The 26,084-nt window shown below is 41.7% G+C and overlaps 1 protein-coding gene across 7 annotated transcripts in view; it reads left to right on the top strand.

The window, feature by feature from the left end:
• LOC109622511 (uncharacterized) overlaps window positions 1-26,084 on the top strand; it is a 112,374-nt gene that overhangs the window by 76,774 nt on the left and 9,516 nt on the right. For all 7 annotated transcript variants that reach the window (XM_062854384.1, XM_062854387.1, XM_062854385.1 and 4 more), the window contains 2 exons: window positions 8,970-9,102; window positions 12,520-13,343. In XM_062854384.1, coding sequence (XP_062710368.1) covers window positions 8,970-9,102; window positions 12,520-13,343 — 957 coding nt within the window. The remainder of the gene's footprint in view (window positions 1-8,969; window positions 9,103-12,519; window positions 13,344-26,084) is intronic.

Here is a 26,084-nt window from a genome sequence, read left to right as displayed (position 1 = left end):
CAAAAAGCCGTTCGTTGGTTCACTAATCGGTAATAAATCAATAACTTTTTCCACAAGCATCCAATCGTTTTGCGGTCTTCGAAGGAAAGTTTCATAAATGATTTTTCTACAAGAAGCGTTGATCGATTTGAATTAAGGAGACAAAAGGGAACCTCTGGGATTTTTTATCTAAAAGTGTAACTTTTCCCATAGTAAATCCTATGAAAACTTTGAACCGCTTGCGCTAAATTATAGTTTCACCGATTGCGCTGAAATTTTGCACAGTTCATATGGGACCTAAATGGAATTAAAAAAGTCGACTGGAGCGAGAATTTGATGTTTGTCCCATGCTAATGGCCATGTTTTTAAAGGCGGCAAAATCGATGCATCGTAGGCCGTTTTCGTTTGGGTTGTTCGGTCATCGAGAATAACTTCGATTGCTCCATAAATTATACAAATCTATTCAGATCATGAAAACATCGTACTAATTTTCTTGTAGGTAATTTTTGCAATTTTCATTCCCTATGCCAACTAATGCACATTAGAAGATTTACCAATCCTTCGGTGGAAACGGTTCGTGCAAATCCACATGCAATCGGATACCGTCTTGCCGCACCCATCATTATCGATCATAAATCTCCCTAATAAGTAATATGGATGGAGCCACTCCTTTCCTCGCACCGCACATTATGGCATTGATCCGAACCGTTTTGCTAAATATGTACTGAAGGAGTAAAAAGTGAGTGCTCAGCCTCAGCATGACATGATTCTTATGCTCAGAGCGTCGTCAAGTCGGTGGATTCCCCACACGCAGCAGTGGCGCACTGATGGACTGACGGACGACCATAATTATGTGCGCTTTGTAGCAGCTGGGCAGTGCGTTTGCGAATAAAACCAGCGGGTACACTCGCTTTCGCCATAGCCACATGTCGACCAGGCAAGTGCGCGCGGTGTCAACATGTGGCTTTGATTCGGTCCTCTCTCTTGCGAGACGGGGTACAACCCGACCTCAACGCCGTGTATGCTATATTTCCTCTGTGGCGTTACACCGCAACTGAGATTTAGACTGTTTCTCAACTGAGTGTGCAATGGACACTTCTGCAGGCTACCGAGAGCTCCTAAGGGCTTCGAACCCAGCCACTCTGCGCTGTGCATAATATTGCTGTGCGTTTACAGCCTGATCAACACGGTCCGGCATATATGTATGTATGTCGTTAGTTGGCCCGTAAAATAAATGGCCAACCTCAATTGATGAATTAATTATTAGCGGATCAGAACGATACGAGTGAGAGTTCAATTATGGAAAAAGACAAGCGCAAACACCGAACGAGAATAATGTTTCCATCGGAGGGCAGCCCAAGGGGCCGCTCGAATCTCCTGCGTTCTCTGTGTAGCAATTTGTAGGCATTCGTATATACCTACTATATGCGCTCGGAGATCGATTAAAATTCATGAAAAAACCCATAGTTGGGCAAGGACAGAATGTTTGCTCGTTTCGTTTCGTCTGATGGCTGATTAACCGGCAAGTGTTGGCACTTGAGACGGCAGCCGGCGGGCGTGCTTCCACGAGACATAACAACGTGTCAACAGCAGCGTCAAGAAGCAAATACAAATATTTGGTCGGCTGATAGTGCGTTTCGGTGATGTGCTTATTTGCTCAAGTCAAACAACTCGGGAAGTCGTATTGAGCGGTCATTCGATGTTTTGTTGGGAATAAGGTACATGTTAAAGAAGCTTTTTTGACAATTTTGTCGTCTTTGATAGTGAATCGCAGTAGATGTGGGTACCTAATGTGAAACATCAAGAAATTCCATTGCAATTTTGCATACAAACTTTAGAGGCACAAATCTGACGAGCGAAGCATCGAACCAAGCCGCACTTGTTTATCCCAGCTTTGCTCACTTGCAAAAAGAGGCAGTTTTCCAAATCGAGAGCATTTGTTTACGAATTTTCATGATTGGTGTTCTTGAAAACGTGAGTAGGGGACCAAGTCGGCCATTGCACAGTGGCAAAAAAGAAGTATAAAACGCGAATAAATTCAATATTTTTGCTCGGAGTGGATGGATTCGAATGAATTTTTGACACAAACTTAAAAATCTCTATAGTTTCAGATAAGGAGGGTGCCATTCTCCACACGATGCTGAAAATAAGTGCATTGAGCTCGTTTTACCCCGCTATCTCACTCTCACACACTTTTTTAAGTAAATCCTCATCAATTTCTGACTGGCGTGCAAAATAAATGACTCATTTTACTCGTATTTAGAATGCGTTCCACTCCGGGCGAAGTAGCATGTGAAATTTCAAAGAAATAGGGGATGTCGGGGTTATTTGAAGATATTTCAATTTTTTTTGTCTGTAATAACGAGATTTTTAGCCCTAGGCTAGTTCATCTTGGGACCCACGCTTTACTTCCCTTCCGAATGAAGAACTCACGTTTTTTGTGAGTTTGTCGGGAGTGGGATTCGATCCCAGGTCCTCTGCGTGATAGTCAAGTGTTCTAACCATCACACCAGGTCCGCTCCACAGATATTTCAATTTTTAAGGCCGTACGGTGAGCCAAACCAGCTCCATTCGATACTACGGAAGTTTTTACACAAGCACGAAGATAATAAATCATTTATTTTACACTCCAGGATTTTTCTTAAAAGGTGAAACATAGAGAGAGTGGGGTAAAACGGGCCCGATACACTGATTTACAGCATTGTGCGGCGAATGACACCCTCCTTATCTGAAACTGTAGAGATTTTTGCAGTTTGTGTCAAAAACTCATTCGAATCCATCCACTCCGAGCAGAGATATTGAATTTATTGGTGTTTTATATCTATTTTTTTCCCATTGTGCATTGTGGCAGCCATATTTGTATTCTTTGATGTTTCCCCTTAACAACGGGTTAAGTTCGTTTGGTATAGTGTTTAAGACTATATTTACCATGACTCTTCCAGAAGCTATGAATTTCGAACCTGCCAAGTTTCACAACATTCTTAGAAGTCATATAGAGCATTTCCAGCATAAAACACGAAAAAATATGTCATTATTGACTCGATATTTTTCAATTTGAATGATATTTTTCATGCACTGGATTTCGTGAACCATTTGAACTTTTGAACTTTTAAATTAAAAATGGAGCGGACCTGGTGTGATGGTTAGAACACTTGACTATCATGCCGAGGACCTGGGATCGAATCCTACTCGCGACAAACACACAAAATGTGGGTTCTTCCTTCGGAATGGAAGTACAGCGTGGGTCCCGAGATGAACTAGCCTAGGGATAAAAATCTCGTTAATACAGATAAAAAAAATTAAAAATACACTGAGTGTAAATGCTTGGTCAAATGCTTCCAACTATTTTTTGTAAAATTTTAATTTTTCGTCGATTTTGTAAACAAGCAGATGGAAGCAGTTTTTTTATTTTGTTTTTGTTATCGAAAATAGATTCTACGAACAAATTTCAATGGAAAATGATGTTAAATTCCAATGAACAAGGATGCCCAGTAGGGCAGTTCAGATTTCAAACATGTTGAAAATTCAAAGCTCCCATATGTTCATTACAATCCTTAGTGCAAAACTAGAGTCCTGTCAAATTTTCAGTCATTTCGGTGTTGATTTAATGGTGGCCCAAGAGCAAAATAGGTTTGTATGGGAATTACTATGGAGAATTTTCAAAAAAAGCTCTCCGCGTTGTAGAGCATTCACACATGGATGAAGTCATAGGGTCAAAGTCAAATTGAATTCTTCAGATCTCAGTGATGAATATTGCCGAAGACCGGAACTTATTTCGACAATTGGCAAAAAAATATTTAACAAATTTTCACTCGATTGAGCATCTTCATACATGATGTCCTTCAAGGTGTGCAAGAAGCTAACACGCATATGTACTATGATTGTGTGTCAAGCATGTCGGTCGAGCTGTGGTCTTCTGTTCAAGCATGCATGGATGAATATTGATTAATTACTTCTTTTTCATGAGTCGAAATGAGTTGCGGTATTCAGCAACATTCATCATTGAGATCTGAAGAATTCAATTTGTCTTTGACCCTATAACTTTATCCACGTGTTAATGCTCTACAGCGTGTAGAACCTTTTTCAAAAATTCTCCATAGTAATTCCCATATAAACCTTTTTTGCTTTTGGGCCACCATTAAATCACCACCGAAATGGCTGAAAATTTGCCAGGGCTCTAGTTTTGCACCAAGGATTGCAATGAACATATGGGAGCTTTGAATTTTTAACATATTTGAAGTCTGAACTGCCCTAATGCCCAGGAATGTGTATAGGGTGTCCCAGAAAGTATGGGCACAACTTTGTATAGCGAAAATACAAGGATTTTCTTAACAAACGACAATTTTTATATTTTTGTACTTATATTCAAAGTATTTTCATTGATACCTGTAGAGAGTTTATACATTAAAAAAGGTTTTTATATGCAGAATGTTTGAAATGAAAAAACAACTTTTAAAACTTCTGCACAAACTACTTTTTTACGGTTTTGCCAAATACCCCAATTCGAAACAATTTTTTTGAATTTTTTTCGCATGATATATTCGAAAACATGTTTCCTCAGATGGTTGATTTGAATTTTTCATAAAAATATGTTTTGCCTGTGCGTTTGGGTATTTTAAAATTTTGAGAAAACTGAAAAATTCGCCTTTTCTACACGCAGAAAAAAGCATGGTAAAATCAAAAATATTTCAGGTAAACTCAAATAAATTGTCAATTTGTTCTGGCAACAAAAATAAAACTGTTTGGAGCAAATCGAACGTCACATTTGAAGCAAATTCAATCCATTTTTGAAACAAACATGCATCTTCTGACAGGTTATGTTAGAAACAAATGTAAACATTTTTGTTTTTTGTGGCAGGTCGGCCCTACGGAAATATTTGTTTTCCAATTAAATTTACAAAGTCATTTCGTTCTCTAGGAAAGCCCACTTCCCGCGTGGCACTTTCAATGCCAGCATCATGTAGATAACATACGCTCCCGAAATCAATGGGATTTCGTGGAAACTTTTGGTGAAACTTGCCTTTTTTTGCAAGAGGAAATCTTGGTTGGTGCTGCAGCTGGAACTTGAGAGTTTTGTTTATGTTTTCGACGGCGGAACGGGGGGCTCTTCAATGGGTGTTGTAAAAATCAATATGTAATTGAGTTAGTTTTAAAAATTAATATTTTAGTTTTAAAAATTTTATCAGTTTACCGCATAAACATGAATATTTTTGTTTCAATCGAACGAAATTTGTCTCCGTGTATTTTTGGATAAGACGTGCCCACAGATATTCGAGTTTTGAAACATGTTTTAAGGAGAATAAAAATAATTTATACTACACTTCATAAAGCTAGAGCATTTGTTTTATTTATCGTGAAATTAAATAGCAATTTTCTGCATGCTGTGATAGATATTCAGAAGCTTGTTTTCAACTATTAGAAAAACGGGTTTTCATAAATATCGATTTTGGTGTTTATATTTATTTTTCAGATTCAAAAATATATGTTTTCAATTCAAACTAAGGATTGTATAATAGATACGCATGTTGAAATACACGGATATATTTTTTGAAATTTTTATTGAGCCTTATTTCATGCGTAGAAAACAATTTGTTAAGCGATGATATTGAAAAATATAGCAATTTGTGCAGAAGCTTTAAATGGTCTTTTAAGGAATGCTCCACCACATCCAAACGAAGTGTAAAATGCAAATTTTAATGATTGGCATTTAAGGCAGGATATGTGTGAAAATAAAGTTTGTTTATGCATCCATTCCCAAATGGCAGAACTGCAAAGTTGTGCCCATACTTTCTGGGACACCCTATATTATAGGTATAGGAAAATGGCGTTACAGAAGGGGTAGGAGGTCTAGAGATTTTGAAAAACGATGGACGTGAGAAATTGATCATCTTTACTTCATTGTCATTGAAGGGTGATCTCTAAAAAAAAAAAAACTCGTGGAGGAATCTCATAAGGAACTTCTTAATGAAACCCTGAAGGAAGCTCTGCAGGAATCCCTGGTTCAACAATCTCTCTGAGAAATATCTCTGCAGAAACTTCCGAAGAAATCCCTGATTGGAATTGAAGAGAAATTCCAGGAAGATACCCCGGAGGAATTCTTGAAGGAGTCCCTGAAAGAACTCCGGCAAACATCCTCTAAAGAACTCCAGCAGGAATCCTCAAAGAAATTCCAGCATGAATCCTCTTATGAATTCCAGCGAAAGTTTCAGAAATCCTCGAAAGAGGCCACGTAGGAGTTCTAGGTGGAATCTCTGAAAGAATTCCAGGAGGAATCCCCGAAAGATTTCCGTTGAAGAATCCCCGAAGGATTTCTTGGAGGATTTCCTGAAAGATTTGCTGGAGTAATTCTTAAAGAAATCACAGGAAAAAATCCAGGAGGAATCCCAAAGGATTTGCAGGAGAAATCTCCGAAGGATTCCCAGGCGGAATCCCCGTAGAATTTTCAAGAGGACCTTCGAAGGAACCCCAGGACTAATCCCTGAAGGAATTCCAGGATAAACTATCAAAGAAAATCCTGGACAAATCCTCAAAGAATTTCCAGGACATATCTTCAATAGATTTTCAGGACAAATCTTAAAAGGATTTTCCGGCGAAATCCTCGAAGACTTTTCAAGAGGAATTTTCGAAGCAAGTCCAGGAGAAATCCCTGAAGGAATTCCAGAAGGGATCCCCAGAGGAGTGCCAGGATGAATCGCCGAAGGAATTCTAGGAAGAATCCCTGAAAGAATTGTGGAGGTATGCCTGAAAGTTGTCCAGAACAAAACTCGGAAGTATTTCCGGGAGGATTCTCCGAAGAAATTCTAGGAGAAAACCTTGAAAGTTTTCTGGAGGAATCCAGGATTTCCAGGAGGAATCTTCAAAGATTCTGCAGGAATTCTTGTAGAAACTCCATGAGGAACTCCTAGAAGAATCCCTGCATGAACTCTTGTAGGAGTTTCTAAAGCAACTTCTGGAGAAATCTCTGATGTGACTCCTGTAGGCATCCCTGAATTATTCCGGGCAAATCTTCGAATGAACTTCAGGAGCGATCCCTGGAAAAACTCCTGGAAGATTCCCTTAAGAAACTTCTGTAGGAATCCTTGAAAAATCTCCTGAACGATTCTTAAAAAGGACTCCTGGACTAACCCCTGAATGATCTTGTGTTGGAATCCCAGAAGAAAATTCTGAAGAATCCCTGAATTCTCCTGGAGGTATCCTTGGATCATGCTGGAAGAATCTCTGAAGGGACTCCTGGAGAGATCTCTGAGAGAACTTCTGGAGGAATTCCAGCAGAAATCTCTGAAGAAACATCTACACGAATTCCTGAAACACCTAGAGGAACTCCTAGAGTTTTGGGCGAAAACAGTTTTCTTCAGCTCCAAGGGGGCGATGCCACTAAAAAGTTTGGGAAACACTGTTCTAGGCTAATCTATAAAGGACGTCCTTCTGTAGGAATTTTCAAAAGAGCTTCTGGAGGGATACCTAAGGGAATTCCTTTTGAAATAACCGAGGGAACTTCTGTAGGAATCCCTGATAAAACACCGGGAGGCATTCCTGAATCCTCCTTGAAAGAACTACTATACTGCAACAATCCTAGAAGGAACTCCTGGAACACCTAAAGGAACTGCTAGAGGTGTCCCAAAAAGAACTCCTGAAAGAATTTCTAAAAAAATTCCATGAGGCATCCCGAAAAAATTCCAAGAGTAATAATGAGTCAACAAAGAATTAATTTCTCCAGAAATCCCAGGGGAGTTCCTGAGGGAATCCCAGGTGGATTCTCTGAAGCAGTGATTCGCAGGCCCACATCGCATGGATGAAAACCCCGGAGATGTACGTATATGATCCTGTAATGCTTCTTGAGAAATATTTTGGTGATTTTTCTCGACGAATGGAAGAACATAGGGGTATCTCATCCTATTTTTTATAGCGTTGCTCTATTCGTCATAAGGGGTTTATCTAAAACCTCAATGCACACATTTCTTACAACCTGTCACTTATCGTTACACCTGCATTAGCATAATGGACGAACGTGTCAAAAAGCTGTAAAAGCTCGGCTTAACGGGTGAAACAAACATGGGCTTGTTTGTCGGTCTCTAGGGAAGTCTATCATTACATTGGTTTAGCAGTTGATGCCTAGATACAACGGTTTCGAAACCCACAACGTTTTCTGAACTGGGGCCATTGTCGAACTCAGATTTGATGGACACGTTCCGCCCACTTGTAATCACCGTATAATATCGTGGAAAATGGTAAAAAACAGCTCTCTTTCAACACAGTCACGGTTGACACACTACTACTTTTGGCAATATGTAGCTTCGTCCTTTTAAGTTAGACAGTTTCCGGAGTGATTCCGGGCAACGACGTGCTATCAGGTTTGAGTTTAAACGCATTTGCAGCTTTTGGAACTGAATGAAAAATCGTGAATGTAGGGTCTGGGACCATTTGGGCAGGAGCACCTATTTTGGGCACTTGCTGCTATAACTCAGTCAATTTTCAACCGATTGACTTGATTTTTGAGACACGGTCAGCTAGGCACAGTATCTAGCCGTGAACAAAAATTCAAGTCAATCGATTTGAAATTGACTGAGTTCTAGCAGCAAGTGCCCAAAATAGGTGCTCCTGCCCAAATGGTCCCAGACCCTACATATGCTATTTCCAGTTTTGCGTGCGGTTTCGGCGGGAGCTCACCATTTTATATAGGGTATTGGTTCCCTTATTAAGCATGTGGCTCCCATTTTCATCCTACGAAAAACAAAGGATTGAAGCGCTGTTTGTTTTGTTTCTTATTATTATATTTTTTGTTAGAAGTGAGCACCCATGAAAACAAAAAGAACGGAATCAATCAATGCTGTAATCGCTTGTTTTCGAATAGGATGAATATGGGAGCATGAGATTACGGATGGCACACATACCCTATGCTCTAACTCCTCTAACCATGCTTCTATCATCCTAGGTTCTAACTGATGATGGTAACTATGTTTTTTTTCTGTCTAAATTTTCTGTTTTTCCAGACCTACCAGAACCATCAAGGACATCACGCAGTTGGCGACGGCTGGCTCCTCGCACGACTGCGGCTCACTGTCCCGGGTCGTGATGGTGCGGAAAACCGATCAACGCGTCATCAATCACAAGGGCAGCCAGAAGGTAGGTGTTTTCGATCGATTGACAGTGATAGTTATAGTGCAGACGTGCAGACCAATGAGCGTGACATGGTTTTTAGTCTCAGAGCTAACTCAGATTTCCTCCTGAAAGTTGTGTAGGCATAAATCAAAAGTCGTCTTTCCAGATGGTTCTAAATTGATTTCTTTCGGAGAGGTCATATACATATGACCCTAACATAGAAACGGATGCATAAATTCACACATTCAATAAACCAGAACACTGTCTTCGGCAATGTTGTTGTAAATTGAGTCTTCTATTAAGAAAAAATGGGAAAATTTGTATATGATACTTTATCGAGAACCTAGAACATCCTGAACACCATAAAGTTTGGTCTAAAAGCTGAATTTGAATATGGGTTACGTTCATATGTATTCATTTAACCTTCGTCAAGAATATCGAAAGGTGTTTTGTAGTCTGAGATGCTCTAGGTATTCCTAGAGTGAAGTCCTTCAAATCTACAAAAATAGTTTTATGTGGTTTAACCATTAATAATAGCCTTGCGTAATCTACTGGGATCCGTGAAGCTCTTGAAGTCTATAATGCCATTTATAGATACTATAGGGGTATTCCAAGTCAGCCAAACTGTTTTGGAGTTCAGAACTTCAGGCCTACACTCGTAATAGTAGCCATATCTGCTGTACTGAGTAACGTTGCTCTATCAATCGCGGTTACTGGACCAATATGAAGTATGCTAAATATTATTATAAACCTTTGGGACATTTAGGATCGTCCAAACTGTCCAACAATGAAATCCTTCAAATATACAAGAATAATTTTATGTGTTTTTGCCATAAATAATAGCATTGCATGATCTACTGGAATCCGTGAAGCTCTTGAAGTCTAGATTGCTATTTATAGACAATATAGGGATATTCCAGTTCTGCCAAACTACCTTGGAGTACAGATGTTCACAAACAAAATATTTTACATGAGTTGTTAATATAGATTTAAATTGACTAATTAACCTTTTGATAGCTTAAAAAAATATTTCCATGCTTATTGGCTGGCAGTCAAAAAAGCCCAAAATTGCATATTTTGCCCTATAAATTGGGGTATAGCTGTCAGTGACACATAAGTTGGCTCTTGAGACAGACCAAAAGTTATTTTTTGTTACGCTGTGTAATGAATCATGTTTACTAATATTCTTCAAAGATTTGTAGGTGTTGTTCTGTACCTTTGCTTGCTCGAATTTTTATAAAACTTTTTTTTTTAATTTGCGTTCGTTGTAGGCATTATTTATGCAATAAAAAATTACGTTACCTAGTCTAACCCACTCAGATCCGTGAACTTTTGTGAAACTCAGAGCCATTCCAAAATACCTTTGAGTTATTTCAGGATTACTAAACTTCCCTACAACTAAGAACATCCATCTAAGGTGAAGATATGACGAATCCACATCTCGAGCACAACTCTGAAGGCAAATGTGTGACGCGACCGAATATAAGGACTGCAGCCACGAATCAATTGTTGTGTTGAAGAATTGTTGATTCTGTTTTAATATAATTGTAATCAACGCTAAATTAATGAAATGGTTGGTAATGTTGTGTAACTCAAAACAGCAAAAAAGTTGTTATTACGGCTGTAGACTAGCGTGGGTCATCGGAACCGTTTTCTCAGATCAAAGCTTTTTTGGTTCCGTTTAGGGTCCTGAGTATCTGTGCAAAATTTGAGCACGATCAATTGCGTCTACACTTTACGCATTGCAATTGAAATTTGTATGGGATTTTGTATGGGAAAACATCATGGAAAACATGCTTTTTTGCATTTTTGTCATAAGTTGAAAAAGTTTGTCTGAAACTTTTTAACCGATACTGTAAAATGATAGCCTAGGATGTTCTGAAAAACTTTGTTGAAGACCGCAAAGCGATTTTGCGGTCTTTGACAAAGTTTTTCAGGACACCCTAGGCTATCTTTTTACTTTATCGGTTACATGGTTTTAGAAAATTCGAGCTTATTATGAGAGAAATGCAAAAAAGTGTGTTTTCCCATGTAAAACCCCATACTAACTTCAAACGCGATGCACAAAACGTAGACATAACCGATCGTGCCCAAATTTTGCACACTTATTTGGGTCCTGAAATGGGGTCAAACTAGCTTTGATCTGATGGGATGCCATTGAATTTTTCAATTTTCCATATAAACGATGACCCACTCTACTGTAGACTCCATGTAATTTATCACAGAGCAGTGTGTACGATTCTGAATATCCTGAAACTATGTCATAGTCTCTGATTGTATTCTGTAAGTTCCAGTGAGGATAATAGAAACATAAACTCTATATAGCCAAAGCAGAAACTTCAACTGTTGTAGATGCTAAATTTTAAACATCATGATAGTTTAGATGACCCCAGTTGATCTCATGATGTTCATTGAACATTTAGAAGATTTACTGGACATAATAGATAACGGTTTGGATGACCTAGGATATCCCAACAGATCTGAACTACTCTATTGAACTTTCAGAGGACTTACTGGACATGATAGAATACAAATCGTAGCTTTGTATAATGGAAAAAAGGTACTGTTTCTCCCGTAGACTTTATGATCTAAGCTCAAGAACAGTTTGGATGACCTAGGATATTCTGACTGATCTGATACTGACTATTGAACTTTCAAAAGACTTACTGAACATGATAGAACACAAATGGTAGCTTTATATAATGAAAAAAGTTACTGTTACTTCCGAAGACTTTAGAATCTAAACTCAAGAGTAATTTGGATGACCTAGATTATCCCGACAAATCTGATACTGTCTATTGAACATTCAGAAGACTTACTGGACATGATAGATTACAAATCGTAGCTTTGTATAATGACAGAAATCCCCGTCACACCCGTAGACTTCAGGGTTTAAACTCAAGTACAGTTTGGATGACCTAGGAAATCCAGAAAAAAATATTTTGCCTCATATTCTACCCTTTTCACGCTATTGCGCACCAAAACCACAGCATTACGTAGAAAATACTCTATAATAACGCGTGGGAAAATTCCGGCTTCAAATGGTTTAGTAAGCAATCAGCAAAGTTATGGGGATAAAGGGCTTTAGGGCTGTTCATAAACCACGCAGATCAACTTTTACCCATTTCTGGTCCCCCTTCCGTCATGTAGATATCGTTGTTTATTCGAAAAGTCTACGTGGTTTATGAACGGCTCTTTTGGCGCTCGTTAGTTACTGTATTTCTCCGTTATTCGTACAAAATTAACTTTCTGTCATGAGAAGGGTATTGGAAATATATAAAAAAGTTTTATATAATAAATAGACAAACAGCCAGTTATCCCCGTATAAAGATACTCTTAAGAATAACACATCCTACGTCAAGAAAGAATTGAAGGAACACCAAGTGCACAATAATTTCATTCCTCACTATCATGGGTATTTCATTTTTTCCAACTCCCCAGGACCCACTATGCGAGGTTATCACGATGGAAACCATCCAGACGTACAAGGGCCACAAACCCGATCGCACGGTGGTCTTCAAGGAGAAGTTCGACCTCACCGGCAACGATATGACTAAATCGCTCTCCACCAGCAAGTTGATGGGATCTCCTCGGCTCTCGATAAGCCCGCTTAGGACGGTTCTCACTACCACGACCGAGCTGGAACAGCAGACTGCCTCGGCAACTTCCTCGGCAAAGAGCGATCGGAACAACAACTGCACCACGACCACCACGGTCACAAGCCATTCGATACTGAAGGAACAGCAGCGGCACAAATCGCTGGATCGGAGCAATAACAATCGCACGGAGTTCGCATCGTCCACACCAAAGCCGACCAGGTGCTCCAAGAGTCCCTCAATCGGTAACCTGCGGCACAAGTCTCCGTCCCTGTCGGCTTCCCAAAGCTCCCTGCGGAGGTCGCTGTTCAACGACTTCGAGCTGGAGTGTCTGAAGGCCCACAATGAGTACCGAACCAAGCACGGAGTACTGCCGCTGAAGTTGAACAAGCGCCTCTGCCGGTACGCCGAAGAATGGGCCAAGGTCATAGCGGCACGGGGGGTCCTGGTTCACCGAAGCAATTCACAGTATGGGGAGAACATTTTCTGCTCGTGGAGCTCGCCTAACGCTACGGTAGTGATCACCGGGCGGGAACCGGTTGAGAACTGGTACAGCGAGGAGTCGACGCACGTCTACGGGAAGGAGCCGTCCACGCTGAAGACTGGCCACTTCACGCAGGTCGTCTGGAAGGACAGTCGAGAGCTGGGCATTGGAGTGGCGCGAAATCGGTAAGTTATGTCTGCATAGTTAGGCGTAGCAGAGATTTTTTTTATGGAGGCTCAGCCCAGTCAACACAAAGGCTTATATGATGTTGAATAGGATGCTAAACTGGAGGCCATATGCGTACCTGCTCCCATTTAACCACGTGTAAAATGTGCATATATCGCCTCCACTTTAGCATCCTATCCAACATCATATGCGATCGTGTGTTGACTGGGAGGTAGTTTAAGATCGCCTTTAACGCAAGATCAGAATACAGTGAGATCCCTATTTTCCAGCCCCAAGTAGAATTTGAGACTGACAAAATCGGTACATTTTTCAAAATTACTTCTTTACTCATAAAAATGGTTCTGAGCTGGTCATAGAGTGAATCCTTAGAAGAATTCCTAGAGAAAAACACCAAGATAAATATTTGGATAAATCCATGATGTAATTTTGGGAAGTATTATTGCCTACAAAAATTACCGGATACATGCCTTGAGGAGTTCATGAGGAAACTTCTGGAATAGTCCTGGTCCTAAAGAAATCCTTGAAGAAAAAAAACTTGAAAGAATCTCTGTGGAACAATTCCTAGATAGTGCTCTAAAAATCCCAACAGAAACCCCTGAAAAACCTTGGTGCAATTAGGAATTCCTGGAGAGTTACATGACGACACCCTCTTAAGATTTGTTGAAGGATCCTGTAAGTAGTTTTTTTTTGCAGAAATCTATACAGGAATTCCCGGATAAGTCCTTTGGCTAATTACTGAATGAATCTGTATTGCAATATCCGAAGAAATTTCCAGAGGCATCCCTAGTGGAATTCCTGAATAAATCCCTGAAGTAACTACTAGAAGAACCATTGGAGGACTACCTATTAAAATCTCTGAGTCAATCCCTGTTAGGATTTCAGACAAAATTTCTAAAAAAGTTGGAGGAATTCCTGCAAAAGTTCTGGAGAAATATCCGCAGCGCTTCCTCCAGGAATCCCAGCAGAAATGGCAATCTATCATTAATTCAAGAACTCTGAAATTATAAGAGAAAACCCTGAAGCAATACCACGATATTCCAAGTAGAATACCAAGAAGAAATATTGAAACATTCATAAGAAGAAACCCCGGGAAATCCATAGAGGAAGCCGCACATGTAAATCTATAAAAGAATTCTGGGGAAATCCCTAGAGAAAGTCCTAGAGAAATCCCTGGATATATCTCCTGTAGAATTTCTGGAGAAACCCTAGCAGGAGTTTCTTAAGGAATCCTAAGGGGATTTTTTGGAAAATTCTAGGATAAATTCTTGAACATAGGAGGAAGTATTAAAGAAATCGTTACAATCAATCTGTAAACATTCCTAACGGAGCTCCTGTAGCAATTTCTGGAAAAAATCCTGCAGAAATACCGCAAGAATTTCTAGAGGAATTCCAGCAAGAGTTCCTGAAGGAATCTTAAGAAAAACTCTCGGAGGTACTGCAGGCAGAATGCTTGAAAAATCGTAGTGAAATATTTGAAACGATTCTTATAGAAATATCTGGAAGATTTTATGGAGGAAGTCTCAGAGAAATTCCAGAAGGGACATCATTAGATATCCCTTGAAAAATCGAAGTGAAAATTCCTAGAGGACTCACAGCAACAATTTCATTTTTTTTGTTCAAAAGGCTGACAAAATTGGGGGTCGATAAAACCAGGGACTAACAAAAACGGCCCATCACTGTTCAAAAAGTACATTAAAATAGATAAAAAATCGAATTTTTTTAGATATTTGATTTTTTTAACCCGAAGTGCTTGTCTTCTTCCAGTTTGAGTTCGATTTGACTATTAGCCCACTTTTGTCCAATCATAGCTTTTGGAAATGTGATTTATTCGGGAGAAATCTTTTATGATTTACTTTACATTGATATGAAAACCCTGGAAAAGTTCCAGGTAGAATTCTAAGAGATATTTTATATATTATAACTTATTTTTAAGAAGTATATTTAAGAATTTTGGGCAGATTTTGGGAGGGAAAATAAAAAAAATAAAACGAAAATACTATTCTAGTATTTGAAGGTTTTTCTTCTTCTTTTTTATGGCTCGACGTCCTCACTGGGACTTGGCCTGCTTCGCTTCAACTTAGTGTTCTTTGAGCACTTCTACAGTTATTAATTGAAGGACTTTCTTTGCCTGCCATTGCATGAACTTGTATATTGTGAGGCAAGTACAATGATACATTATGCCAAGGGAGTCGCGAAAATTTTCCCGACCGAAACGGGAATCAAACCCGCCGTCTCTGGATTGGCGATCCATATTCTTAACCACTAGGCTAACTGGAGATCCCAGATTCCTTAAACAATTTTAATGTCTTCTTTCATAAAATCTTCTTGATATCAGAATCTTTCAGAACGTCTTTAAATATTTCCCATGGATTGTTTTTAGAATTTCCACATGGATACTTCTGGAATAGCCTGTAGGGACTCAATTCAGAAAATCTTCCACGAATTCTTTCAGAAATTCCTCCAGCAATTCATTTTAAAAAATAAGTGACAGTTCTCAAACTGTTAGCTGTCAAAAGCAGGTACGCTACAGTAACCGTGCTGTCAGTTTAGTTGGTAGCAATTTGAAATGTTTAATTTTATAGTAGTTTTTTTATAGCACATTCAAATGGAAATATTTCACACAACGTAGGGTAAAACTAGAACGAAATAGAATAAAGTTAGTCAGTAAGAATCGAACCTTCGAGAAATAAAGTTCTTTTCCAAAACGCTAAATAAAGTGATCCAGAAGTGTAAAACTAGTAGTTTTTGTGTGGTGAATTCTTGTGGTGCCCAGTTCCGCCGATAGTGACCGGCCCCGGTAGTGTTCTGCCCGTGTGTGATCCCAATCCCAGCCGGAAGCCACGATCCTGCCCTATCATCTTGGTGCCGTGACCAGGATCAGGTTTCCTCCCAGAATTCCCGCCATCGCATAACGGACATCGACGCTATCTACCGCCATCGTTCCGCACCATTGTGTGCCCCAAGGGTATTCACAAGATCGCCATCTTCCCCGGAGCCTTTTGTACTCCGACGCCATCGAGAAGCTTCTCCGGAGTTCCCGCTTGAATTTTAATACAAGGCCTAATCTAATTAGGCACTCGGTACGTATAATTCCGAAGTGCGCAGAAGTTTACCGCGGGTGCCTTGAGATTTTTTCCTCTTTTTCTCCAACCACGTGTCCGATCCGGAGAATCTCGAACCTTCTGGAAGTGTGATCAACCGTTAACTGCTACACCTAGCAAGTGACCTACGCCATTGCCAACCGCCAACAGAGTATCAACCGTGAAACCAAATCGCCGAATCCGCAAGCCAACTGCCGTTTTTGAATAAAATACAAGGCTCAAACCTAGCCTTGAGAAGTGCGACCAACGATAACCTGCCTCCGCAATGGCGGACGATCGCTCGAGGCAACAGCTCATCAACCGCCGTACGACCCTCATCGCTGCACTGGGACGAGCCGAGCAGTTCGTCGAGAAGTACGAGGCGGAACGGGACCAAGGCCAGGTGAAACTGCGACTCGAGAACCTCGATACCGTGTGGATGGGACTGGAGGATGTGCAGACCCAGCTCGAGGACATGGAAGTAACCAATCAAGGTATGGCACAGAACCTAGCTTTCCGTTCCCACAACGAAACCCGCTACTTCCAAATCAAGGCTGCTCTCCAATCTTTCCTCCCCAATGTACCTACATCTACTAGCGCAATCCCCCAATCGTCTCTCTCCGGGCTCTCCGGTATCAAGTTGCCAACCATCACTTTGCCGGAATTCGACGGCGATTATAATAATTGGCTAGCATTCCACGACACCTTCGTCGCCCTCATTCATTCTAATCCCGAAGTTCACGACATTCAGAAATTCCACTACCTTCGCGCTGCTCTGAAAGGGGAAGCAGCTCAACTCATTGAGTCGATCGGTATCAGCTCCGCCAACTACAACATTGCATAGCAAACACTCGTCTCTCGCTATGCTAACGACTACCTTCTGAAGAAACGTCACCTACAAGCCCTTCTCGACTGCCCCCGAATGAAGAAAGAATCCGCCGCCGCACTGCATTCCGTCGTTGACGAGTATGAGCGCCACACCAAAACCCTCCGCCAACTTGGTGAGCCAATCGACTCGTGGAGCACTATGTTGGAGCATCTTCTATGCCTCCGACTCGACGACGCTACACAAAAAGCTTGGGAAGACTTCGCTACAACCACCGACAACCCCGATTACGCTTGTCTTATCGAGTTCCTCCAACGTCGCATCAGGGTGCTGGAATCCATGTCTGTGAACCACCAAGCACAGCCAGCATCGAATCACCAACCACCAATGTTTCGTCGTCAATCGTTCCACAAAACCGTTTCCCATGCTGTAACCGAAGCCACCCCTCGAAAATGCCACTCCTGCGATCAACATCACCCACTCTTCCAATGCCCGAAATTCGAGAAAATGTCCACTGCCGAACGACTGCAAGTTGTGAATGAACATCATCTCTGCCACAATTGTTTTCGCCAAGACCACCTCGCTCGCAATTGTCAGTCGAAATTCTCCTGCCGTCACTGCAAGAAACGACACCATTCATTGCTCCACCCCGGCTACCACCCACTCAACGCCGATCAATCGTTTACCTCGTCTAACACAGCATCGCATCATGCTCAACGAAGCCCATCACGAAGCAGGTAGCCATAACAAACAACAGCAAACGATCACCCACATCCACGAATGCTGTCACTACTCAGACAACCAATTCGTCCCAAACATCGAACGCGAATGTTTTGTTGTCGACGGTCGTGTTGATGGTAATTGATTGCAATGGGCAAGCGCATCCCGCCCGAGCATTATTGGATAATGGCTCGCAATCCAATATTATCAGCGATCGGCTATGCCAACTTCTACGACTGAAGCGGAGAAAGATCAGCATCCCTGTGTTCGGTGTCGGTGAGTCCTCCTCCAACGTGAACCACTCCGTCAGTGCCACCATCCGATCGCGAACCTCGAACTTCGAAATCGGATTAGATTTTCTGGTCATGCCCCGTATTACGATTGACTTGCCTGTGGTTTCCTCTTCTGCCGATGACTGGCATGCCCCCAAAGATCTGTCCCTAGCCGACCCCACCTTCAACAAGACCGGCGCTATCGATATGCTACTCGGAGCCGAGCACTTTTTCACCTACATTAACCCTGGTACCCGAGTCGAAGAAGGTGAAAATCCCGTCCTTGTCGAAAGCGTTTTCGGTTGGATTGTGACCGGTAGAAAACAAAAACCCATCACATTGCCCCCCGTAGCTTGCCACGTCTCACTTTCCGATCCCCTCCAAGAAGCACTGGAACGCTTTTGGCGCATCGAAGAAGTGGAAAAGCAACCAAGCTACTCCGTGGAAGAACAGCAGTGTGAATCTCACTATTCCTCCCACGTTTCCCGCACTCCCGAGGGGAGATATGTGGTCCGTCTGCCTCGCCATCCGAACTTCGACCACATGCTTGGTGAATCGAAATCCGCGGCCCTTCGTCGTTTTCATTGCCTTGAGAAACGGCTGAGCAGAGAGCCGCATCTGAAAGAAGAATACCACACCTTCCTGGAAGAGTATCTTCTACTTGGCCACATGAGACTTGTCCCACCAAGCGAACCAGAACCGCAACAGGTCCACTACTTACCTCACCATGCTGTCCTAAAAGAGGCCAGTACTACCACGAAAGTCCGTGTGGTATTTGATGGATCAGCCAAAAATTCCACCGGATATTCCCTTAATGATGCCCTCCAAGTTGGTCCGATCGTTCAGGAAGAATTACTGACCCTCGTCCTCCGTTTCCGGAAATATCCCGTTGCCTTAGTAGCGGACATTGCAAAAATGTACCGACAAGTGTTACTCCATCCTGACGATACTCCACTGCAACGGATTCTATGGAGATTTGACCCAAACGACCCCATCGATACATATGAGTTGACCACGGTTACTTACGGGCTAGCGCCATCATCATTCCTGGCCACCCGTACCTTGCAGCAGCTGGCTACGGACGAGGGAGATGCCTACCCACTTGGTAGACCGGCGGTCAAGAAGGGATTTTACGTGGACGACTACATAGGGGGAGCAAACACAGAGGAAGAGGCAATCCAAACCCGAGAAGAACTGGACGAGCTGCTGGCCAAAGGGGGATTCCAACTGCGAAAGTGGACATCGAACAACCCAAATGTGCTTGAGGGACTGGATCCGTCACAAATTGGTACTCAGCCAACCCTAAAGTTCGACAACAACGAATGTACCAAGGCGCTGGGAGTGAGCTGGGAACCCGGAACTGATCAGCTGCTCTTCGACTCCACTCCTGATATCAGCAGCGGCCCACCCACAAAAAGATCGATTCTGTCTGCAGTATCCAAACATTTCGATCCACTAGGGCTTACTGCACCTGTCATCATACGAGCGAAAATCCTACTACAGGAGCTCTGGCTGCAACCCTGCGGCTGGGACGAGGAAGTTTCCGATACCATACGAGCGAAATGGGAAAGCTACCGTATCGAATTGCCTAGAATATCCTCCTACCGAACTGACCGTTATGCCCTCCTACCAAATTCCACCGTCCAATTGCATACGTTCGCGGATGCATCCCAGCAAGCTTACGGCGCTTGCATATATGCTCGATCCACCGACACCGAGGGCAGAACTAAGGTTCAATTAATGGCTTCGAAATCGAGGGTAGCACCACTAAAACGAATTTCTCTCCCCCGCCTGGAACTGTCTGCTGCCGTCATCGCTGCACGATTGCACCAAAAGGTTGTCGTTGCACTCGATATGCCTATCTCCGAATCGCATTTCTGGTCTGATTCTACCGTCACTTTGGAATGGTTGCGTTCACCCCCGTACACCTGGAACACCTTCGTTGCGAACAGGGTCTCGGAAATACAAAACACCACCCAGGGATCTCGTTGGCATCACGTCGCCGGTAAACACAATCCTGCGGACCTTATCACCAGAGGGATGAAGGTGGACGACTTTCTCGGTAGTGAACTGTGGCATCGTGGACCCAGTAAACATTTTGGTCTGTATAATTTTTGATATACATCTTCATATAAAAACCAATTCAATCGTATAAACTGCACATAACTGCTATATACGTACCAAAGTGGAGGCCATATACGTACTTCTGGCGACAATGCTTGACTTCAAATGATCAGTAATACGATGTCCAAAATAACCAAAGAAAAATCAAACAATGATTTCTTCCGATTGCTAATACGATGATTCAAACTTTTGCTATAAATAAAAAAAAGTTGACATCCAGCCTCGAACTCGAGACCTCGTGTTTCTCAAGATCGCTATCATACTACTGGACTAACTCATCTTGCTTAAGTAGGTAATAATTTCAGTCCAATAAAAGCTCAAGCTCTTTGGCTCATGACACTTGAATTGTAATTATACCATTGCTGATACGAAAACTGGAGACAATTTTTCCTAAGTACTTGCGATTTCATTTGTTATCTTTCTGAACTGATATATAAATACCATAGAACTGTCACATTATACAACTTGTAGTGAGTTTGAATCACGCTATTTCCGACTAGCCTTGTTTACATTTTAGTTATATCCCGTTCACATCGTCGTCGTCGTCGTCGCCGCCGCCGCCGCCGCCATCGCGAAATAAAGTTTGCGAAATTATCTTTGACCGCGAATTATTGCGTTGTCCGGTCGGTGGTAATGTGTTCCGATATGGGTATATCACCCAGTGCTTCGTTCGACATCAGCTCTGAACCACCAGGAAAACAATCGGATCGAACGCCAAGATATGCGAAACATCTTTTTGAAACATCTCTAGGAGCGTGCAGAAGGAAACGATTCGTACAGGTAGATGACGGATCGATACCAATCCGGAGCTAGAGAAGGCATCCCGGAACAGGAATAGCTTGAAATTACAATGCTATAGCACACATCCAGCGGGTGCCAAAAAACAGGAAGTGGTCACGGAGCGGCATACATCGTACCGCGAGTACTGGGAAACGGCCAATGCAGAAAAATGTGTGCTGCTTGCTGGTGCAGTACTGGTGGATTTGTATTCCTGGAAATACCACAAAGAGTAAGTACAATCATTTTGGTGTCATCCCCAACGGACACCCCAACGGAAAGGCAAGGAAGCTTGTCTAAATCAATCCTGAATAACCGACTTTCATTGGCAAGGGGAAACTACCATGATGTCCTTTAATTTCAATCACCGCCTTGGCACCAAACGCCACATAGCCTATTTGAATTATTGAGGAATGGTAGTAGCAAGGTGCTTCAATTAGATTAATCATATTATGTTTAATTTTGCCAGTAGAGACAGCGTAGACTGTATTGCACTTACGGTTTTTTTTTGTGGTAGCACTTGCCTTCATGCTTTCAGCCTAAAGGTGTTGATTTTATTTTTAAATACAAGTTTGGGTGGTAGTTTGCAACGAGTCGTTGAGATTTTGTTCAAAACTTCTCTGACATGATATATGATGTTAATCTATACAACTTGAAGCGAGTTTTTATTACGATATTTACAGCTTGTTTTGTTTATGGTTCAGACTGTTGTAAACGAATCGCAATGATGATCAATATACAACTGTATTTGCCAGTACGTTGACAAACTATAACATCTTTTGCGATTCTGATTTTTGAAGAATAGATAAGCGATATTAGATACACATGTTAATACGATATGTGGTTTACTGGGGACCATCCTGGCTCGAACAACCTGAAACTGAGTGGCCTGTAACAGCGAAGCAACAGAATACACCTGAAGATGTCCTAGAACGGCGAAAGATGGTGGCGGCGATCCAAAACAAACCCGAAGCGAACCCAATCTTCAGCACGTCATCCTCCTACAATCGTTTGTCTCGAGTGACAGCATATTGTCTTCGCTTCATCAACGCCTGTCGTCGCAAAACGTCAACGTCGTCACAGCCCGAGTTGGGAACGATTACAAAATCGATCACTGTGGATGAAATGTCGATAGCCCGAATGCGTCTGATAAAATTAGCCCAAGCCGATGCATTCACAGAGGAGATAAGGTACTTGGGGAAGGGGAAATCAGTATCCAAACACTCAACTTTGCGCCTTTTGAGTCCTTTCGTTGACTCGGACGGAATCCTAAGAGTCGGTGGTAGATTGCGCCTCTCCGAGCAGCCTTACTTGTCCAAACATCCCATCCTCCTTCCCAGTTCCCATCCACTTACACGGTTAGTTGCCAAACATTACCACCTGCGACTATTCCACGGTGGCGGCCGTGTGACTCTAGCAGCCATCCGTCAAGAATATTGGCCCATACAAGGTCGACGAGTAGTCAACAGCGTCATGCGAAACTGCTTCCGATGCGCTCGTGCCTCTCCCGTTCCTGCCAGGCAGCAGATTGGGCAGCTGCCCATACAGAGAATAACTCCAAGTCGTCCGTTCTCCGTCACCGGCATTGACTACGCCGGACCAGTATACATCAGAGCGATCCACAAACGAGCGTCTCCAACCAAGGCCTACATTAGCGTGTTTGTCTGCTTCGCCACAAAAGCAGTGCATCTGGAGCTTGTGAGCGATTTATCTACCCCAGCTTTCATCACCGCACTTCGAAGATTCATCGCTCGTCGAGGTTGTCCGGCACATATCCATTCCGATAACGGAAAAAACTTCGAAGGTGCTCGCAACGAACTTCGCGAACTGTACCAGCTGCTACAGGAGGAAGAATCGTCCGGAGATGTGGCCACCTACTGTGCGAATCAGGGCATCCAATGGCACATGACTCCTCCGAAAGCTCCGCACTTTGGTGGATTGTGGGAGGCGGCAGTTAAGGTCGCGAAGAAACACTTGCACCGACAGTTCGGTGACTCAAGGCTGTCCTTTGAAGAAATGACTACAGCGCTGGCAGAAATCGAGTCATCAATGAACTCCCGTCCGTTGATACCGCTCACCGAGGATCCGAATGACTTGGCCGTCCTCACACCGGCACACTTCCTCATTGGGACTACAGCAACCGCTCTCCCTGAAGACGACTGTAGTCAGACTCCCATCAACCGGCTGGATCATTATCGGAGGCTACGTCATCGCATCCAACAATTCTGGCATCAATGGCAGGCTGAGTATCTGCAAGAGCTGCAGAAGGAAACCAAACAAATCATCCCGAACACCGAAATACAACCTGGAAGAATGGTCGTCGTGGTCGATGAGTTTCTCGCTCCTGTGAAGTGGCCGTTAGCGAGAATCGTCGATGTCATCCCTGGACCAGATGGGCTCATCCGAGTCGTGGATCTACGAACCAGCAGAGGGATTATCCGTCGACCAATAACGAAAATTTGCCTGCTACCCCTGGAATGTCCTAATGAAATCTAGAAATGCTAAAAGTTAATTGTCAACATTTGTTTCAAGCTCATTGAATTCGTAAGATTAAGTTTGTAGTAGTGGTAGTGAAATTGTTGAATTTCAGGTGGCGGCGATGACAGTTCTCAAACTGTTAGCTGTCGAAAGCAGGTACGCTACAGTAACCGTGCTGTCAGTTTAGTTGGTAGCAATTTGAAATGTTTAATTTTATAGTAGTTTTTTTATAGCACATTCAAATGGAAATATTTCACACAACGTAGGGTAAAACTAGAACGAAATAGAATAAAGTTAGTCAGTAAGAATCGAACCTTCGAGAAATAAAGTTCTTTTCCAAAACGCTAAATAAAGTGATCCAGAAGTGTAAAACTAGTAGTTTTTGTGTGGTGAATTCTTGTGGTGCCCAGTTCCGCCGATAGTGACCGGCCCCGGTAGTGTTCTGCCCGTGTGTGATCCCAATCCCAGCCGGAAGCCACGATCCTGCCCTATCAATAAGAAATTCAGAATTCTTTCATAAAATTCTTCAAAGCTTCTTTCATATTATTTTCTGAGTTTACTTTTGAAAATATTCAACGAATGGTTCCGAAGTTCCTCAAGAAATTTTCTACGAATTCCTTCAGAGTTCAGAAGTTTTTGCAAGGATTCCTGTAGAAAACCTACTATTGATTGCGGCCAATGCAATATTGTTTAACGGATTGCTTTAGAAATTCCTCCAGAAACTCTTTCTTAAAATCTTCCAATGATTATTATAGAAAATATTCTAGGGATGTCTTTAGAAAATCTTGCCGGAATCGCATAAAAAAAATTCCTAGAGATTCATCAAGATTATTTTTTTAAAGAAACTCTTCCAAGAATTATTTCGGGAATTGCTTTTGTGGAGATTTACGAACTCCTTCTGAGACCAGTGCTGCCATAGTAAAATCATGGTTTCTTAAAGCTTTCGAAAAGCTGCGCCCCCTCTACTAGAACGCCGCCATAGAAATTACTCGAACATTGCGCTAAATTAAAAACTATTCCAGTGAAACCCCTCCATAAATTATTTGTTCACGTAGTTTGTGTGAAACGGGTTTAGAATATACTCCTTCCTATTTACTTATTTAAATCCTCAAGGGATATCGCCAGAAATGCATTTGGGGTTCTTGAAGGATTTATCAAACGTTCTCCTAATTTTGGAAAGAAAAAAGATTTTCGCCAAACTTTCTAGACCAATTTTAGCAGAATTCTTACAATAATGCTACAGAAGTTCGTGTATGCATTCTTACATGTTATTCTTCAAATATTTTTTGAAAATTCCTCCAGGTATATTTTCATATTTTCGCCCGGAGTATTCCTTTGGGATTTCTCCAGACATTCTTGTAGAAATTACTCCAGCGGTTTCTCCAGGTAATTCTCCAGGATTTCTTTAGAATATGCTATGATTTTCAAGGAATTTTTTTTCCACGAAGATTAAGAGATTAGGCTGATACAAATTATATTTTGACTTTTTGTCTCCCCTCCCCCCTTCTAAAATTTTTGGCTGGATTTTGCATTTTGAGAGGGCAGATTAAAACATTTTTATCAAAATTTCGGGGATTGGTGAAAATTCTTTAACAAATCCGATGAGTTTTAAATATTTTTCAGATTAAATGCTTTATTATTTTTATCCCCCCCCCCTCGACCAGCCAAAGAGTGGTGGGACAAAAAGTGAAATAAATATTTGTAACGGCCTTATTTCAAAAATTCTTGCGGATGTTCCTCTAGAAATCTCGTTAATACAGATAAAAAAGGGATTTCCCTCCAGATTATTTTTTAAAAAATGTCTGCTAGGAATTTCCAAAAGTAACACCTGACAATTTTTAAAAGATTTCTTCAGATAATCTTCCTGAGATTTTCTTAAAAATCCTTAAGAAATTCTTCCAAGATCTCTTCCAGTATGGTTGTGCAATTTCTGCGAGAGTATTGAAAAAAAAAATCCCTGTAGGAATATCTGAAACATATTCTGCAGAAATCTCTGAAGGAATCCGAGGAGAAATTTCTAACGGAATCGCAGGTGCGATTTCTAAAAAGAACTATTGAAGGCATTTCTGCATGAATTAAATTATTTTCTTACAGTATTCCTGGATCGCTCAGTGCAGATATTTCAAACGGAATCTAAGACATGTCTTAGATAAGCTTCCGTAAAGATGCCTAGAAAAAACTCATGTAATATTTCTAAAGGAGTTCCTGTGGAAATGCCTAAGAAATATTTCTGAGTTAATTAAAGGAAATGCCAGAAAAGCTTTTGGGAAAAACAGAAGGAATCTCTAGTAGAATTCCTTCCTGTATTACTGAAAAGAATAATGTTAGAATCTCTGGAGGAATTCCTGCAGGAACTCATTGGCGTATCTAGGATTTTTTCCTAAGGGGTGCCTAGGGGGTTGTAGTAATTAAGTAGAGTATATCACTAAACCTCCCACATCACATCAACATACTTAACATAGT

The sequence above is a fragment of the Aedes albopictus genome, chromosome 2, assembly GCF_035046485.1.
Source record: "Aedes albopictus strain Foshan chromosome 2, AalbF5, whole genome shotgun sequence".
In the NCBI taxonomy this organism is placed as follows: Eukaryota; Metazoa; Arthropoda; class Insecta; order Diptera; family Culicidae; genus Aedes; species Aedes albopictus.
This window is presented reverse-complemented; position numbering and strand designations above follow the sequence as displayed.